The sequence below is a fragment of the Mytilus californianus genome, unplaced genomic scaffold (genome assembly GCF_021869535.1).
Source record: "Mytilus californianus isolate M0D057914Y unplaced genomic scaffold, xbMytCali1.0.p SCAF_6, whole genome shotgun sequence".
In the NCBI taxonomy this organism is placed as follows: Eukaryota; Metazoa; Mollusca; class Bivalvia; order Mytilida; family Mytilidae; genus Mytilus; species Mytilus californianus.
Window position 1 is genome coordinate 87,937,506 of NW_026262712.1, and position 21,619 is coordinate 87,959,124.

The window sequence follows — 21,619 nt, forward strand, 5'->3', positions numbered from 1 at the left end:
AAAAAAAGACCAAAACTCAAAAACTTAACTTTGACCACTGAACCATGAAAATGAGGTCAAGGTCAGATGACACCTGCCAGCTAGACATGTACACCTTACAATCATTCTATACACCAAATAAAGTAGACCTATTGCATACAGTATAAGAAAAACAGACCAAAACACAAAAACTTAACTATAACCACTGAACCATGAAAATGAGGTCAAGGTCAGATAACACCTGCCAGTTGGACAGTCCTTCCATACACCGAGTATACTAGACCTATTGCTTATAGTATCTGAGATATGGACTTGACCACCAAAACTTAAACTTGTTCACTGATCCATGAAATGAGGTCGAGGTCAAGTGAAAACTGTCTGACGGGCATGAGGACCTTGCAAGGTATATACATACCAAATATAGTTATCCTATTACTTATAATAAGAGAGAATTTAACATTACAAATAAAATGCTCCGCAGGGCGCAGCTTGATACGACCGCAGAGGTCGAACCCTGAACAGTTGGGGTAAGTATGGACACAACATTCAAGCTTGATACAGCTCTGAATTTGGATTGTGATTAAGTATTTGACACAGCATAGGTTTCTGACACAGAATGAATGTGGTCTAAGAACTTAAAAATTTTAAATTGGAAATTCACCTATTATGGTCCAATATCCAAAATCTAAATACATGGTTAGATTCAGCATATCAAAGAACCCCAAAAATTCAATTTTTGATGAAATCAAACAAAGTTTCATTTTGGACCCTTTTGACCTCAATGTGGACAAAGTTGATAATGGGGCCCAAAAATCAAAAATCTAAATACATGGTTGGATTCAGCATATCAAAGAACCCCATTTATTCAATTTTTGTTGAAATCAAACAAAGTTTAATTTTGGACCCCGATTTGGACCAACTTGAAAACTGGGCCCATAATCAAAAATCTAAATACATGTTTAGATTCAGCATATCAAAGAACCCTAAGAATTCCATTTTTGTTAAAATCAAACTTTAATTTTGGACCCTTTGGACCTTAATGTAGACCAATTTGAAAACGGAACCAAAAATTAAGAATCTAAATACACGGTTAGATTCGGCATATCAAAGAACCCCAATAATTCAATTTTTGATGAAATCAAACAAAGTTTAATTTTGGACCCTTTGGACCTCAATGTGGACCAATTTAAAAACGGGGCCCAAAATCCAAAAACTTAATACACGGTTAGAATCAACATATTAAAGAACCCCAAGAATTCAAGAATAAAACCCCATTGAAATTGGTCAAGAAATAGCAATTTATACGAAGTATCTTCTTTTGCACAATACTGTGCAATTGAATATTTCTTGCTATTGCGCAATATTGTACAATTGACAATTTCTTGCTATTGCGCAATATTGTGCTATTGGATATTTATTGCTATTGCACAATACTGTGCAATTGAAGATTTCTTGCTATTGCGCAATACTGTGCAATTGAAGATTTCTTGCTATTGTGCAATACTGTGCAATTGAAAATTTCTTGCTATTGCACAATACTTATTATATAATAAATTTACACATCCTGTTTGGTGTGTATCTCCTACCATATCATTATTATTTGCTTTTAAATATAAAACAGAAATAACCAACTTAAAATGGAAAATTTTAAAAGAAAAAAATAGGAAAAAAAGAAAAAAAAAGGAAAAAAAAAAAAAAAAAACCCAAATTTTTTGAACCCCCTTATGATTCATCACCCCCAAACTCAATCCCAGCCTTCCCTTCGTGGTATGATACCTTGCAGTACAATTTCAGAGAGATCCATACACTTGAACACAAGTTATTGTCTGGAAACTAGAAAAATGCTTATTTTTGGCCCCTTATTCCTAAACGTTTTGGGCAATTACCCCCAAACTCAATTCCAGCTTTCCCTTCGTGATATGGAACCTTGTAGTACAATTTCAGAAAGATCCATACACTTACACACAAGTTATTGTCATGAAACTAGAAAAATGCTTGTTTTTTGCTCCTTTTTTGGCCCCTAATTCCTAATAATTTGAGGCAATTACCCCCAAAATCAATCCCAGCATTCCCTGTGTGATATGGAACCTTGTGGTACAATGTCAGAGAGATCCATACACTAACACACAAGTTATGTCTGGAAGTTACAAAAATGCTTATTTTTGGCCCCTAATTCCTTAACTGTTGGTACAATAACCCCCAAAATCAATCCCAACCTTCCTTTTGTGGTATTGAACCGTATGGTAAAATTTCATAGAGATCCATTCACTTAAACTAAAGTTAGAGTGCGAAAACCAATGTGTCTTCGGACGACGCCGGAGTCATACCAATATACGACCGCAAAAATTTTTTTGCGGTCGTATAAAAATCTTAACTTTTTTTTCAAGTAGTCACTGAACCATGAAAATGAGGTCAAGGACATTGGACATGTCACTGACGGAAACTTCGTAACATGAGGCATCCATATAAAAAGTATGAAGCATTCAGACCTTCCACCTTCTAAAATATAAAGCTTTTAAGAAGTTAGCTAACGCCGCCACCGGATCACTATACCTATGTCGAGCTTTCTGCGACAAAAGTCGCAGGCTCGACAAAAAGGAGTTCTTAATTAAGAAATAAACTGATTCGCTGAGCGCAGCTTGATACACCTGCAGAGGTCCAACCCTGAACAGTTGGGGCAAAAATGGACACAATATTCAAGCTTGATAGAGGTCTGAATTTGGATTGTAATTAAATATTTGACATATTATAGTTTCTGAATAAATGTAGTCAAAGAACTTGAAATCGGTTATATGAATTGAATTTATATTCAATTAAAGATTTCTTGCTGTTGTGCAATACACTGTGCTGTTGCGCAATACTTAATAAATCTGTTGCCAGACTATAAACAAATAAAGTTCAATTTCTTCTCAATGTCATATTTGAAATTTATGAAAATCAATAGGGAGATTACATCAATAGCTATAAATAATTCACCAAAGTTTCATGCGAACTGCTTAAAGCATTTTTGAGTTGTTGTCCAAAAACTGGAAAATCCCCCCTTTTTTATTGAATAAAACCCCACAACTCAGAAATGTAAAATCTAAAATTTATAAAATTCTAAAGGGAGCTTACGGATTGATAATTTAGTCTTAGATGCAAGATTTTTTTATCAGTTGTTAGTGGCTTTGAACTAGCTGTCAGTAAATGCGAGTACTCTCAGATCTGTACTTAGTGTCTTTTAGTTGTTTGGATGTACAACTACCCGGCCACGTCCACTTGTATTTATCCATCTGATGAGTTAAGCCTCTTTCAACTGATTTTTATAGTTCGTTCTTATATTGTACTGTTACACCACTGTCCCAGGTTAGGGGGTGGGTTGGGATCCCGCTAACATGTTTAACCCCGCCACATTCTGTATGTACATGTATGTGCCTGTCCCAAGTCAGGAGCCTATAATTCAGTGGTTGTCGTTTGTTTATGTGTTGCATATTTGTTATTCGTTCATTTTTTGTACATAAATTAGGCCGTTAGTTTTCTTGTTTGAATTGTTTTACATTGTCATTTCGGGGCATTTTATAGCTCACTGTGCGGTATGTGATTTGCTCATTGTTGAAGGACGTACTGTGACCTATAACTGTTAATTTCTGTGTCATTTGGTCTCTTGTGGAGAGTTGTTTCATTGGCAATCATACCACATCTTCTTTTTTATATTTACATCAACAGATATAAACAATTCACCTAAGTCAAACTTAGTTGTAAGATCTCTGAAATTTTTTACACGGTACAAGTTTTTCTAATTGTTGGAGATTGTACGGTGACAGTAACACCTGTAACTGCTTAACCCATTTCTTATGCACTTTGGTTCGATAAACTCACTGAATATCATACCACATCTCCTTATTTTTTTATGCATTACAATTTACATGTGCATGTAATTGTAAATAATATTTATAAACAAGAGTGCACACGCTGAAATGTCTCGCCTTCTTTACTAATCATTGATATTATGTTGATAGTCCTAAATATAAAGCTTTATTACAACTGTCACATAAACTTAATATTAACCAAGTAAACTAAACATTGACCAATGAACCATGAAAATGAGGTCAAGGTCAGATGAACCATGCTAGGCAGGCATGTACAGCTAACAATTCTTCCATACAACAAATACAGTTGACCTATTGCTTATAGTTTAAGAAAAACAGACCAAAACACGAAACTTAACACTGAGCAATGAACCTTGAAAATGAGGTCAAGGTCAAATAAAACCTGCGTGACTGCCAAATAGATCATAAAATATTTCCATACACCTAATATAGTTGAACTATTGCATATAGTATAAGAAAAACAGACCAAAACACAAAAACTTAACTATAACCACTGAACCATGAAAATGAGGTCAAGGTCAGATGACACCTGCCAGTTGGACATGTACACCTTACAGTCCTTCCATACACCGAATATACTAGACCTATTGCTTATAGTATCTGAGATATGGACTTGACCACCAAAACTTAACCTTGTTCATTGATCCATGAAATGAGGTCGAGGTCAAGTGAAAACTGTCTGACGGGCATGAGGACCTTGCAAGGTACGCACATACCAAATATAGTTGAACTATTGCACATAGTATTAGAAAAAAAGACCAAAACTCAAAAACTTAACTTCGACCACTGAACCATGAAAATGAGGTCAAGGTCAGATGACACCTGCCCACTAGACATGTACACCTTACAATCATTCCATACACCAAATATAGTAGACCTATGGCATACAGTATAAGAAAAACAGACCAAAACACAAAAACTTAACTATAACCACTGAACCATGAAAATGAGGTCAAGGTCAGATGACACCTGCCAGTTGGACATGTACACCTTACAGTCCTTCCATACACCGAATATACTAGACCTATTGCTTATAGTATCTGAGATATGGACTTGACCACCAAAACTTAACCTTGTTCACTGATCCATGAAATGAGGTCGAGGTCAAGTGAAAACTGTCTGACGGGCATGAGGACCTTGCAAGGTACGCACATACCAAATATAGTTATCCTATTACTTATAATAAGAGAGAATCTAACATTACAAAAAATCTTAACTTTTTTTTCAAGTAGTCACTGAACCATGAAAATGAGGTCAAGGACATTGGACATGTGACTGACGGAAACTTCGTAACATGAGGCATCCATATACAAAGTATGAAGCATCCAGACCTTCCACCTTCTAAAATATAAAGCTTTTAAGAAGTTAGCTAACGCCGCCGCCGCCGCCGTAGCCGCCGCCGGATCACTATCCCTATGTCGAGCTTTCTGCGACAAAAGTCGCAGGCTCGACAATATATATCAGAACAAACTTCATTGCGTCACTTTTATTTATGCATCCTTTGGCACAATACAACTTCTAAAATTACACAACATAAAACAACAAAATGTTATTTCAGATGAAAGTTTTGTTTCAGTTTTATTCATAGGATTTATTAGAATTTTGTATGTTTTGCCAAGTCCAATAATTAGCTCTATGTGCACGTGTTAATTGGAGACTTTTCTATCCTGTATAAGAGTTTTGGAACTAATTCTGTTTCTTTTTTTGAAAAAAGTGAGCAAACAAATCTTGCACATTTAAACCTTTGTCTGCCATCACACTGTCACCTGGATCACATAATTGAACTACACATGTATTCTACATCTTTCAACTATTTCACAGTCACTGGTACAACCAACATATGCATTAGAGACATACATTTTTGTAGTTGACTAAACCACCAGGTGTCGAACATACAAGTATTTTCAGTGTTTCTGTTTTTATATGATGAAAAGGTTGCCTGAGCTCTAGGAGCTTTATGTTTTATCAGGGGATATTCTGTGCTGTCAATAATAATCCAAGTTGTACATTGTTGTAGGAAACTTTAATTTGAAGTTGGATGGCGAAAAATACCCGACTAAACCACTAAATGGCCAAGTGTTAGCCTCACGCCACTGTTTAGACATAAAAACAATCCATGTTTACACAATATTCTTAACACTAGTTTCAATCTAGAATCTAGACAGTTCAAAGTTGGTTGTATAATGCCTCAATTTCATCAAAGTCATAAAAAAAATGATTTTCAAATGACACCCTATCAATTTGAAAATATATGTATCTCAAACAATGTGCTGCTGGACCAAGTGTGGTCAAAACAAATAAAAATTTAGTATACAACTCTAAACTGGTATAAAAATGCATGGCTGTGTCACATGTCTTCATTTCAAAATTTTCTGCTGAAAATATAGGCATTGATGGTGTTTGCGTAATTCCATCTGTGAAGCTCAACATTAGCTCGGCAGTTGGTGGTTGACAGTCATAAATCCTGTCTGCAGTATGAATGACTTCTTCAGGAAAACCAACTTTACAATCAAAACTTTCCTCTAGATTTCTACTACAATATTCATCAAGTTTAGTTCTTTTGTTTTCACAGGAAACTGCCCTTATTTTTCTTTTTGCGGACGATTCAGTCTCTTGCTTGATCCAGGAAAATAGGCTGGGAATGGCAGTAGACTTAAGTCTCTGTATGGAGGGTTTGCGCTCTGAAAAAGGTTATAAAACATTAGTTTTTTGATAATTAAATGAACTTCCATTAGCAATGCATACTTTGTACTACCTGGCAAAATATTAACTAGATTTATTCATTACAATCTGGATAAAACTATGTTAGCCTGATTCAATGTACATCAAAATGTATGTTATGTAAATCCAAAGGACAAACAATGAGAGACGTATGCAACAAACATACATTGTTTGTACCTAAATAACTATAATATAGATGAGAGTAAATGTATGTCATTGTTTTGTTCCTGTTAACATTGTCATTGATATTTTTCAAGAAAGTCTATGAGGCATAGCTTATGCATTCCTGTCATTACTACATTAGCATAATTACTGCTAAAATAATTCTCAGTATGATATACCTCTTGTAAGAAATCATTATAATTGTAGCAAGCACCAAAAAATCTCAAACAGATCACATTGAATCGTAATTCAAAAAATTATGACGTCTTGAATTAACCACCCCCTTTTATTCTAAAACGATAATTGCGGTTGTAAACAGACTTTGGTTTATTCGCATGGCGATTACATATATAACTATATATTTTAAAAAGAAAATAGAGTTTTACCATGAATAGTTTCCTGCACGTAGTCTTTTTCAGTAAAATGTGCCTTGCAAACAACAGCTGATTGAGATGGACTCCACGATTTCACCGTGTTCTCGTCCAAACTGCGTATGGGCCATGGCGTTGATCCATCTTTTCCTTCTTTTTAAGTCATTTGGAAATGCATGTCCTCCTCTTAAATGACATCCAGGTACACAACAACAAGTACTTGGCATCGTTAATTAAAAATGCAACTGTAATAGTTGCACAGTGCAGAAACCGGAAGTTGAAGAACAGGATCGGCTACCACGGAGCCACCTATTCAGGAACGATAATTTGCTACTTTATTTAACTGCGAAATAACGATAACGTTAGACGGGCTCGCGTGCATAAACAGAAATGCGCTTTAAATTGTACAATATAATTCATGTTCAGTCGACCTTTAATTATTATATCAACGACTGAAATGATTTATAAACATCTAGATTGCAGATAACACTCGAAATTAACCCGACCTCTTTACACACGGAATTCAAATAATTCTAGTTTGTCAATCGGTTGACTGCTTATAATGTAAAATACAAATATATCAAAAGTTTTTAAAACTAACAAAACACATTGATCGTTTCTCTATTTCCCAATGTAAATGAAATGAAACAAAAAACATTTTATATCACAATAAGAAGAGGAGAGAATCAACATTTTCCGGATCTACTTGGAGCCTAATGACCCCCCACGTAGATAAGTTGGATATCGCGGAAAGAAAGATTAACACGGCAACTAGAAAGGCATTAAAGCACTGCCTTTAAAAATAAGATGTGGTTGGATTACCAATGATAGAACTATCCAACTGAGTTCAAAAGACATTGATGTAAGCAACCATGGGTCACTGTACAGCCTTCAACGATGAGCAAAACCATATCGTATAAACAGCTACAAAAGTCCCTCACATAACAAAATGTAAAAGAATTCAAACGAAAAAACCAATGGCCTTATTTATGCTGAAAAAATGAATAAATGGAGAATGTGTCCATAGGACACAGATGATGCCCCCGCTTGCATATAACAATATAAAGGGGCATAACTCATGAACGGTAAAAGTAAAGCCACCCAAATTCGAACTTGATCTGTGTTTTGTGGTAATAAGCATTATGTTTAAGTTTCATAACATTTGGTTGAGGCAAACTAAAGTTTGAAAATGGAAACCAATTTTGGGACGTACAAACGGACAAGGATAACACTTAATGCCCTCTCCGCTGCGGCCGGGGCATAAAAACAAATCAGACAGCAACCAACTAAAACCACTGTTTTACAAGCTCCTGACTTGGGACAGGCACATAAAGAAAGTGGTGAAGCTAAACATAATCATGAGCACTCTATCTTCCCCTAGCCTGCAACTGTGTCGTAATAGCACAGCTGTAAAAATCTGTTGGATAAGGTTCCACTCATCAGATTCGCATGGAGCATAAAAAACAAAAAAAAAAAACAAAAAGGCAAAAGATACTAAGTACTAATTCTAAGAGTATTCAGTTTTTTTTTCAACTGATGCCTAGCATTTCTATGTTACCCAGTCAATTTAGCAGTGTAGGACAAAACCACTGCTTTATAAAGAAGCTGAGCTGTTGAACTGTTACAGAGCAGGACAGATGCCTAGCATTTCTATGTTACCCAGTCAATTTAGCAGTGTAGGACAAAACCACTGCTTTATAAAGAAGCTGAGCTGTTGGACTGTTACAGAGCAGGACAGATGCCTAGCATTTCTATGTTACCCAGTCAATTTAGCAGTGTAGGACAAAACCACTGCTTTATAAAGAAGCTGAGCTGTTGAACTGTTACAGAGCAGGACAGATGCCTAGCATATTGTTGCGCAATACTTAATAAATCTGTTGCCAGACTATAAACAAATAAAGTTCAATTTCTTCTCAATGTCATATTTGAAATTTATGAAAATCAATAGGGAGATTACATCAATAGCTATAAATAATTCACCAAAGTTTCATGCGAACTGCTTAAAGCATTTTTGAGTTGTTGTCCAAAAACTGGAAAATCCCCCCTTTTTTATTGAATAAAACCCCACAACTCAGAAATGTAAAATCTAAAATTTATAAAATTCTAAAGGGAGCTTACGGATTGATAATTTAGTCTTAGATGCAAGATTTTTTTATCAGTTGTTAGTGGCTTTGAACTAGCTGTCAGTAAATGCGAGTACTCTCAGATCTGTACTTAGTGTCTTTTAGTTGTTTGGATGTACAACTACCCGGCCACGTCCACTTGTATTTATCCATCTGATGAGTTAAGCCTCTTTCAACTGATTTTTATAGTTCGTTCTTATATTGTACTGTTACACCACTGTCCCAGGTTAGGGGGTGGGTTGGGATCCCGCTAACATGTTTAACCCCGCCACATTCTGTATGTACATGTATGTGCCTGTCCCAAGTCAGGAGCCTATAATTCAGTGGTTGTCGTTTGTTTATGTGTTGCATATTTGTTATTCGTTCATTTTTTGTACATAAATTAGGCCGTTAGTTTTCTTGTTTGAATTGTTTTACATTGTCATTTCGGGGCATTTTATAGCTCACTGTGCGGTATGTGATTTGCTCATTGTTGAAGGACGTACTGTGACCTATAACTGTTAATTTCTGTGTCATTTGGTCTCTTGTGGAGAGTTGTTTCATTGGCAATCATACCACATCTTCTTTTTTATATTTACATCAACAGATATAAACAATTCACCAAAGTCAAACTTAGTTGTAAGATCTCTGAAATTTTTTACACGGTACAAGTTTTTCTAATTGTTGGAGATTGTACGGTGACAGTAACACCTGTAACTGCTTAACCCATTTCTTATGCACTTTGGTTCGATAAACTCACTGAATATCATACCACATCTCCTTATTTTTTTATGCATTACAATTTACATGTGCATGTAATTGTAAATAATATTTATATACAAGAGTGCACACGCTGAAATGTCTCGCCTTCTTTACTAATCATTGATATTATGTTGATAGTCCTAAATATAAAGCTTTATTACAACTGTCACATAAACTTAACATTAACCAAGTAAACTAAACATTGACCAATGAACCATGAAAATGAGGTCAAGGTCAGATGAACCATGCTAGGCAGGCATGTACAGCTAACAATTCTTCCATACAACAAATACAGTTGACCTATTGCTTATAGTTTAAGAAAAACAGACCAAAACACGAAACTTAACACTGAGCAATGAACCTTGAAAATGAGGTCAAGGTCAAATAAAACCTGCGTGACTGCCAAATAGATCATAAAATATTTCCATACACCTAATATAGTTGAACTATTGCATATAGTATAAGAAAAACAGACCAAAACACAAAAACTTAACTATAACCACTGAACCATGAAAATGAGGTCAAGGTCAGATGACACCTGCCAGTTGGACATGTACACCTTACAGTCCTTCCATACACCGAATATACTAGACCTATTGCTTATAGTATCTGAGATATGGACTTGACCACCAAAACTTAACCTTGTTCATTGATCCATGAAATGAGGTCGAGGTCAAGTGAAAACTGTCTGACGGGCATGAGGACCTTGCAAGGTACGCACATACCAAATATAGTTGAACTATTGCACATAGTATTAGAAAAAAAGACCAAAACTCAAAAACTTAACTTTGACCACTGAACCATGAAAATGAGGTCAAGGTCAGATGACACCTGCCCACTAGACATGTACACCTTACAATCATTCCATACACCAAATATAGTAGACCTATGGCATACAGTATAAGAAAAACAGACCAAAACACAAAAACTTAACTATAACCACTGAACCATGAAAATGAGGTCAAGGTCAGATGACACCTGCCAGTTGGACATGTACACCTTACAGTCCTTCCATACACCGAATATACTAGACCTATTGCTTATAGTATCTGAGATATGGACTTGACCACCAAAACTTAACCTTGTTCATTGATCCATGAAATGAGTTCGAGGTCAAGTGAAAACTGTCTAACGGGCATGAGGACCTTGCAAGGTACGCACATACCAAATATAGTTGAACTATTGCACATAGTATTAGAAAAAAAGACCAAAACTCAAAAACTTAACTTTGACCACTGAACCATGAAAATGAGGTCAAGGTCAAATGACACCTGCCCGCTAGACATGTACACCTTACAATCATTCCATACACCAAATATAGTAGACCTATGGCATACAGTATAAGAAAAACAGACCAAAACACAAAAACTTAACTATAACCACTGAACCATGAAAATGAGGTCAAGGTCAGATGACACCTGCCAGTTGGACATGTACACCTTACAGTCCTTCCATACACCGAATATACTAGACCTATTGCTTATAGTATCTGAGATATGGACTTGACTACCAAAACTTAACCTTGTTCACTGATCCATGAAATGAGGTCGAGGTCAAGTGAAAACTGTCTGACGGGCATGAGGACCTTGCAAGGTACGCACATACCAAATATAGTTATCCTATTACTTATAATAAGAGAGAATCTAACATTACAAAAAATCTTAACTTTTTTTTCAAGTAGTCACTGAACCATGAAAATGAGGTCAAGGACATTGGACATGTGACTGACGGAAACTTCGTAACATGAGGCATCCATATACAAAGTATGAAGCATCCAGACCTTCCACCTTCTAAAATATAAAGCTTTTAAGAAGTTAGCTAACGCCGCCGCCGCCGCCGGATCACTATCCCTATGTCGAGCTTTCTGCGACAAAAGTCGCAGGCTCGACAATATATATCAGAACAAACTTCATTGCGTCACTTTTATTTATGCATCCTTTGGCACAATACAACTTCTAAAATTACACAACATAAAACAACTAAATGTTATTTCAGATGAAAGTTTTGTTTCAGTTCTATTCATAGGATTTATTAGAATTTTGTATGTTTTGCCAAGTCCAATAATTAGCTCTATGTGCACGTGTTAATTGGAGACTTTTCTATCCTGTATAAGAGTTTTGGAACTAATTCTGTTTCTTTTTTTGAAAAAAGTGAGCAAACAAATCTTGCACATTTAAACCTTTGTCTGCCATCACACTGTCACCTGGATCACATAATTGAACTACACATGTATTCTACATCTTTCAACTATTTCACAGTCACTGGTACAACCAACAAATGCATTAGAGACATACATTTTTGTAGTTGACTAAACCACCAGGTGTCGAACATACAAGTATTTTCAGTGTTTCTGTTTTTATATGATGAAAAGGTTGCCTGAGCTCTAGGAGCTTTATGTTTTATCAGGGGATATTCTGTGCTGTCAATAATAATCCAAGTTGTACATTGTTGTAGGAAACTTTAATTTGAAGTTGGATGGCGAAAAATACCTGACTAAACCACTAAATGGCCAAGTGTTAGCCTCACGCCACTGTTTAGACATAAAAACAATCCATGTTTACACAATATTCTTAACACTAGTTTCAATCTAGAATCTAGACAGTTCAAAGTTGGTTGTATAATGCCTCAATTTCATCAAAGTCATAAAAAAAATGATTTTCAAATGACACCCTATCAATTTGAAAATATATGTATCTCAAACAATGTGCTGCTGGACCAAGTGTGGTCAAAACAAATAAAAATTTAGTATACAACTCTAAACTGGTATAAAAATGCATGGCTGTGTCACATGTCTTCATTTCAAAATTTTCTGCTGAAAATATAGGCATTGATGGTGTTTGCGTAATTCCATCTGTGAAGCTCAACATTAGCTCGGCAGTTGGTGGTTGACAGTCATAAATCCTGTCTGCAGTATGAATGACTTCTTCAGGAAAACCAACTTTACAATCAAAACTTTCCTCTAGATTTCTACTACAATATTCATCAAGTTTAGTTCTTTTGTTTTCACAGGAAACTGCCCTTATTTTTCTTTTTGCGGACGATTCAGTCTCTTGCTTGATCCAGGAAAATAGGCTGGGAATGGCAGTAGACTTAAGTCTCTGTATGGAGGGTTTGCGCTCTGAAAAAGGTTATAAAACATTAGTTTTTTGATAATTAAATGAACTTCCATTAGCAATGCATACTTTGTACTACCTGGCAAAATATTAACTAGATTTATTCATTACAATCTGGATAAAACTATGTTAGCCTGATTCAATGTACATCAAAATGTATGTTATGTAAATCCAAAGGACAAACAATGAGAGACGTATGCAACAAACATACATTGTTTGTACCTAAATAACTATAATATAGATGAGAGTAAATGTATGTCATTGTTTTGTTCCTGTTAACATTGTCATTGATATTTTTCAAGAAAGTCTATGAGGCATAGCTTATGCATTCCTGTCATTACTACATTAGCATAATTACTGCTAAAATAATTCTCAGTATGATATACCTCTTGTAAGAAATCATTATAATTGTAGCAAGCACCAAAAAATCTCAAACAGATCACATTGAATCGTAATTCAAAAAATTATGACGTCTTGAATTAACCACCCCCTTTTATTCTAAAACGATAATTGCGGTTGTAAACAGACTTTGGTTTATTCGCATGGCGATTACATATATAACTATATATTTTAAAAAGAAAATAGAGTTTTACCATGAATAGTTTCCTGCACGTAGTCTTTTTCAGTAAAATGTGCCTTGCAAACAACAGCTGATTGAGATGGACTCCACGATTTCACCGTGTTCTCGTCCAAACTGCGTATGGGCCATGGCGTTGATCCATCTTTTCCTTCTTTTTAAGTCATTTGGAAATGCATGTCCTCCTCTTAAATGACATCCAGGTACACAACAACAAGTACTTGGCATCGTTAATTAAAAATGCAACTGTAATAGTTGCACAGTGCAGAAACCGGAAGTTGAAGAACAGGATCGGCTACCACGGCGCCACCTATTCAGGAACGATAATTTGCTACTTTATTTAACTGCGAAATAACGATAACGTTAGACGGGCTCGCGTGCATAAACAGAAATGCGCTTTAAATTGTATAATATAATTCATGTTCAGTCGACCTTTAATTATTATATCAACGACTGAAATGATTTATAAACATCTAGATTGCAGATAACACTCGAAATTAACCCGACCTCTTTACACACGGAATTCAAATAATTCTAGTTTGTCAATCGGTTGACTGCTTATAATGTAAAATACAAATATATCAAAAGTTTTTAAAACTAACAAAACACATTGATCGTTTCTCTATTTCCCAATGTAAATGAAATGAAACAAAAAACATTTTATATCACAATAAGAAGAGGAGAGAATCAACATTTTCCGGATCTACTTGGAGCCTAATGACCCCCCACGTAGATAAGTTGGATATCGCGGAAAGAAAGATTAACACGGCAACTAGAAAGGCATTAAAGCACTGCCTTTAAAAACATTACAAAATACAAACAACAGTACAGAAAATACATACAAAGAAAACTAAAGACTGAGCAACTGTTACACTAACCCCAGCAAAAAACCGGAGTGTTAAGTTGTGAATATTTAAACTTACTTTTTACTCTCAGTGGTAATTTGTGCCATACTGTTTGTAGTGACAACATATGAACAGTAGACATCAAGTGCGAAGTCTGTTGTAGTATCAAAACCCTTCATCGTTCGTCTCACTATTACTCTTCCTGAAAAATAATCTTCTGATGTTTTCTGAAATTAAATTTGTTCATATTTTATTTTTTTTAATGCATTTATGTAGAGCATTAAAGTATTACATTGATAGCTTTACCGGAGATACCGCGAGGTTGTATTGAAAATATGATCAACTGGTAAGAGAGTTTTCTCAAATTTCGAAGTAAAGGACTATCGAAATGGATACGATTTAATTGAGGGAGTGTCAAGCTCTTTAGATTGTTAAAAACTCTACAAAGACCCTAGTGATCTATTGTCGATCAAGTACTTTCTAAAGCCTTATCATTGTCTCTTTCTCTCGTTTTGTTGTTGTTGGGTTCTTATCCACAATTAAAAGCTACAAAAAATAAACAATTATGTTACCAGAAAAATGTCACCAACAAGAACACGAATGGTCATGAGGTCAACACAAGTACAGTAAACTACTTTAACTCCACTACATGTTAATGAATCTGTCCCAAGCAAAGAAAACTTATCTCTGTGGTTGTCTTTAAATTCACATGATCCTTGAAACTTAACAAAACTTATCTCTGTGGTTGTCTTTAAATTCACATGATCCTTGAAACTTAACAAAACTTATCTCTGTGGTTGTCTTTAAATTCACATGATCCTTGAAACTTAACAAAAAAAGGTGAATAATATACTTGAATGGCTAAGTTCCAAGTCTTCAGAAATGTATTATTGAATTATTGTCTTCTGTACACTAATTCGCCGACAGCTTTTCGTATGCAGTGACCTTAAACATGACACTTCTAAATAGAAAATCAACAATCGGACAACGCAAGTGGGCATGAAAAAACCGTGTCGAAAGAACAAGTAAACAAGCATGGAAGAAAGAAAGTATTAAGCATTTTTGAAAAGAAAATTTTAATTAACAAATTCATTTATCAACTGATATGACAAAGCCTAATTAAAAAATTTCAACGGATGGAAATATAAAACAAAACAATTAAACATCTCTCTATCATCTCACTTATCTTTCACGTACTCCATGATTGTATATCAAGATCGCAATCAGTAAACATCGTAATCAAAATCCGAAAGTTAATTAGAAGCCAAAGTTGTCGATCAACAATCATCAAATGAAATATTTATGTCGAAAATATGTTATGGATTCGTAATAATTGTATTTCTATGTTGTAAAGTTAGATATCAGATCTGCTCCCTATACTATTAACAAATAGTTGGAAATACCTTTATACCTCATCAAATGTGCAAATTAAATTGAAATTAAGTTATTTGCTGCTACTCGCGCCACTTAAAATTAATATCCATTCTACTTTTAGGTACCACATTCATAAAAGATTAGAGAGTGGCGTACCGAACAAAGCATGATGCACTAATACTTTAAGTAGAACTAGAACTACGAATTAAACAATTATATAGGCAACATAATCAACTGTTTGCCTTCAAAGAGACAATAATTGTCTGTTATTAAAATATATATGCGTATGTTTATCTTACCGTAAAATTACATTCATTGCTGACGTTACTGGTACTGTTTACATTCCCTAATCCTACTGTGAGTTTGAAGTTATCAAATTTATCATCTACAGGTAAAAAGGGACATTCTGCATTGGTCTGATCCGTGAACACAACTTCTACAGCAACTCCTATGTAATTCAGTCTAACTAGATTTTCGTTCATGGAACTGCATTCATGTTTTACTATAACAAAAAAATGTTTCTCTATATTATGAATTTCATAATTTAGTTTGTCGAAAATTCATCTAAGTGCTTGTATTTTGTTATGTTTGTTCGTTTATTCTTAAAATACTATTATAATTAGTTTTAACCAGTTTTCGGTTAGATATTTGTGTGCTTGATAATTTGTTACATCACAACAAGCCAGAATTCATAGTCGTCCTCCGTTCCGTTTCTACTTTGTAAAGTTTACTTATAACATTATATAATAAATCGTCGATTCTTTTAGGTCACCTTATATGTATGTTAGAGGTCTCGGTTAAGGCCTTTGTTCATTGGGGGAGAGCATTTAATTTCCCATTTGTCTTGCAGGAATTCTATCTTATTGAATACTACTTTAAAAATAGAGAACGTGAATGAGACCCACTCCCGACACAAAAGACAAGAATGGACGACGTATTTGAGTATTCAATAGACGTAATCATATATATCGGCAATCCTATCCAAAATAAATACAAACAATGAATCTTAAAGAACATAATGTGGAAATTTTTGGAATTATAGTGTTCATGAAAATGTTTTCACCTAAATAGTAAAATTACAAAATATCTCAAAAAGACATATGTATGCTATTAAAAATAAAGATGTAGGATTAATTTACAAAACAATAACGTATATTCTGTTAATACGGAATATTGAATATAAAAAGCAAGATTGAGAGTCTTTTGTTTCAGGCCTTTAATATTGATTTTGGACATCAACAATTTCCCGATTATGATCGACTCTGTGTGTGGGGAAGTGGCCATAACTCTTTTTATAGTCTTTTCAAAACTTAAAATTTGACCTTAGTTGAATAACTAGATACAATTTTTATGAAAGCTTTTGTGTCTTTCTAACAAAGCCTCCCTTCCGTCTACGGCATGGTATTGGTTGCAAAAATTTGATATTTTTCATTTAAATGCAATATTTCTTATTTAATTGGTATATTTCTTCATTTAAATGCAATATTTTTTTATTTGAATGGTATATTTTTTCATTTAAATGCAACATTTTTTATTCAGATGGTATAATTTTGCATTCAAATGGTATAATTTTTCATTCAAATGGTATAATTTTCATTCAAATGGTAAAATTTTAGTTCAAATATTTTTTTCATTTAAATGCAATATTTTTTATTCAGATGGTATAATTTTTCATTCAAATGGTATAATTTTTCATTCAAATGGTATAATTTTAGTTCAAATGCAATATTTTTTATTCAGATGGTATAATTTTTCATTCAAATGGTGTAATTTTTCATTCAGATGGTATAATTTTTCATTCAAATGGTATAATTTTTCATTCAAATGGTATAATTTTAGTTCAAATGCAATATTTTTTATTCAGATGGTATAATTTTTCATTCAAATGGTATAATTTTTCATTCAGATGGTATAATTTTTCATTCAAATGGTATAATTTTTCATTCAAATGGTATAATTTTAGTTCAAATGCAATATTTTTTATTCAGATGGTATAATTTTTCATTCAAATGGTATAATTTTTCATTCAAATGGTATAATTTTAGTTCAAATGCAATATTTTTTATTCAGATGGTATAATTTTTCATTCAAAGGGTATAATTTTTCATTCAGATGGTATAATTTTTCATTCAAATGGTATAATTTTTCATTCAAATGGTATAATTTTCGTTCAAATGCAATATTTTTTATTCAGATGGTATAATTTTTCATTCAAATGGTATAATTTTTCATTCAAATGGTATAATTTTCGTTCAAATGCAATATTTTTTATTCAGATGGTATAATTTTTCATTCAAATGGTATAATTTTTCATTCAAATGGTATAATTTTCGTTCAAATGCAATATTTTTTATTCAACTGGTATAAAATGTCATTTGAATGCAATATTTTTTATTCAATTGGTATAGTAGTGTTTTATTTATATGCAATAATTGCATAATGGGAAATTCTTTGACGTCATAAGGTCAAATTTGCAACAACGTTTGTGATTGGTCGGTAATTGTTTGGATTTCTGCCCTTTCTTTCTATTTCTAAACTTGAGTGACCAAGAATTAAAAAACGCGTCAGAATATCGCCCCTCTAACTAAATTTGGCGTTCGTGCGAGTTCGTGCACTGGCTGTTAATGCCAATAATGGCCAGGACGAGCAAAAAATGCGAGTGACAAGTAATAATAATTAATTTGACACACAACTTGTTCATGGATAGAAACAGATGCCTGCGTGCATGGCAAAAACACCTCCAATGAAAACCTTTTCTGAAGAAACTCTCCTACAGTCTACACATTGAAATAAAAAAAAATACATAGCTAGCCCCCCTGCCCCTTCTAAGCCCAGATACATGTAATCATGACGTTCTTTAGTGCTATATCATTTTTTACTTTTCTTGATCCTCAGAGACGTTGCAGGAAGGCACACATGAAAAAAGAATTAAAAGCATCCAGGACGTTAAAATTATTTGGACTAAGCCCCCTCTTTTTTACTACATGTAGAAAAAAAATCACCTAATTACGACAGCAGAACCAGAAACCCACAAGTAGAGACATAAGCTGTTATACTCCGGAACTAATTCTTTAATAAAGACAATTCAGGATAAATTGGAACCAGTTACTAACCCATGTTACAACAATAGTCCCATGACATAGGACTTCACTATATGAGGCGTGAACTTCATATTTAATACTATCTATAATATGTGCTCCCATGTCTTATGCTGCAAATCATTTTACATTTAGGATTCGTTGCTGAGCTTTTTTTTACTGTTCTCGTCTCCGAATCCCTTAAATAGATTTTTTTTCAAGCCCCACAGTAGTTCAATAATTACTATACGTCTTTGCATAAATAAGTATGCAGGGCATATTTCAAAACATATTTTATCTTCAGGACTTTTAAATGATTTACTTTTCAATGCTGCATTGGGAAGGGGGGTATACAAGTTTATTTTGTGACACATTATATAATATAATTAGGTATCCAACAAATTATATGATTGTACGTTTAGTTATTTTCTACACCCGTACAAAATATATATAATTAGACACATTTAACAGGGGCGGATCCAAAACCTCGGTGTCTAGAGGGGGGGGGGGGAGTAGGTTCAAATTTAGATATTTGTATAGAGATGTATATATGCGAGTATTGGCAGTAATGGTTATGGTGTGTGTGTGAGGGTAGGGGTTTCAGATCAAAGATCGTTTCTATAATTCTATATCTTTTAGTTTTTACCATTTCACTCTATTCTCTATCCTTTGATCTCTATTATATTTGTCCTAAACATGCGTGACATAATTGCCACTGGACATAAGGCAACCAAAAGTCAATCAACGTATTCTGTATATTTCATCATTTCTTTATTATGTTATCTATAGGTTTGGTCCCGCCCCTTATCTATTTTTTTGCACATTAGGGACGACATCAAAAGTTCAATGTAGGATAAAAAAACTTATTTCATATAGTTTTTTTCACTGACCCCTACCCCCCCCCCCCCCCTTCTTAACTTAATTTGGGAAAAAATTGATTGACCAATAAGGATATATATAAAATCGATGTTAATTAAACAAAACTTGCAGCAATTTTGACCCCCCCCCCCCCAAAAAAAAAAAAAACAAAACAAACTATTTGAATTAAGTTTTTTATCCTTCATTGATTTTCTGATGTCGTCCCTTATCCTCTCTATGTAAACCCAATTCATGCCCTGATAAATGGTGACTCATGCATAGCATCATATGTGGTTATTAAAACAAGAAACATATTCATATTATAATAATTAATGTATGCTAGGACTTATAGATAGATGTCATTAGTCCCAGGTCATGTAATAAAGTAGGTCTTATAAAAATACAATAGCATTTTAATTTTGATGATTATATATATGTTTATATATTTAATAATGCCATTTTTTGGGAAAAAAGGGTAGGGGCAAGGCGTTTTTAAAACATATCAATGGGGCGCGTTTTTATATTGTTCTTCGGAAGTGAGCCAGAAGAAGTCCATTTCTGTTTTGTTTTTTTTTGCATTGGGAAGATCTTCTGGCTCTCTTCCACCTCTTCTTTTTTGATAGGTTGACGGCAGAGGCACATAACAAACATGGCGTCGTTTAGTCTAAATGAAATTAATAAATTTATGAATGCAGATATATTAGAATGTGAGCTGTTTTATAAATGTTTTTATGGTATGACAGCCTTAGTATTACATCCCTGTAGGACGATAAGCTGGATAAATATAAGAACTACACGGACAATAACAGTTACGCTACTTTCAACACTACTGGGGTATTCCGTGGTGGTCAGTTTAAATTTATAGATGAAGGATGGGGAAGGGAAGAGAGGGCATTATTATTCATTTCAATCTGTCGCTAATCATGCCTATTTTTCAGCTCTTACCAGGCAACCATATTCATATATGAAATCCTTCTGTCCCCCATCCCAACAAATAAATAAATATCAAATGGTTTTCCTCTTATCTAACACAAGTTTAAATTGATTGATTGTTTGTTGCTAATTTTAACGCCCAGTAAAAATTATTTCATGCTTGTTTTGGAAAACACGAGTTTAGAAGTCACGTATATAATATAAAAATGAAGAGATGGCATATGATTGCTAATAAGGCAACTATCCACCGGAGTTCAAATATGAAGTGGATGTAAGCAATTATAGATAAGATAAGATAAGATAAGATAAGAAAAATTTATTTTAAGTCGGGTTACATGAAATACTACAAACATAACCTCTGTAGAGCTTTTTGCCGTCATGTAGACAAATGCTTTTTGTAGACAATCGTAAGGCCTTCAACAATGACAAAAACCTGATACTGTAAAGTCGTCTATAAAAGGCCCGACATGAGAGTGTGAACAATTCAACCGAAAAAACTAACAGCCTAATTATACATAACAAAACAATTTACAAAATATCAAATATGAGTCGAGACAGGAACCAACGACAACCACTAAACTACAGGCTCCATCCCTTGGACAGGCAAATAAAGAATATGGCAGGGTGGATATAAAAACGAAGATGTGGTATGATTGCAAATGAGACAACTCTCCACAAGAGATCAAATGACACAGAAATCAACAGCTATAAGTCACCGTACGGCCTTCGACAATAAGCAAAGCCTACACCGCATAGTCAGCTATAAAAGGCCCCGAAATCAAAAATGTAAAACAATTCAATCGAGAAAACTAACGGCCGAATTAATATACAAAAAAATGAACGAAACACAAATATGTATAACAAAGCAACAAACGG

The 21,619-nt window shown here is 34.1% G+C and overlaps 1 protein-coding gene across 1 annotated transcript in view; it reads right to left on the reverse strand.

Moving 5' to 3' along the window:
* LOC127705950 (uncharacterized) overlaps positions 1-21,619 on the reverse strand; it is a 63,279-nt gene that overhangs the window by 20,863 nt on the left and 20,797 nt on the right. Inside the window, exons 5-6 of the mRNA XM_052210333.1 lie at positions 16,175-16,377; positions 14,580-14,728 (exon numbers count right to left, since the gene is read on the reverse strand). Coding sequence (XP_052066293.1) covers positions 14,580-14,728; positions 16,175-16,377 — 352 coding nt within the window. The remainder of the gene's footprint in view (positions 1-14,579; positions 14,729-16,174; positions 16,378-21,619) is intronic.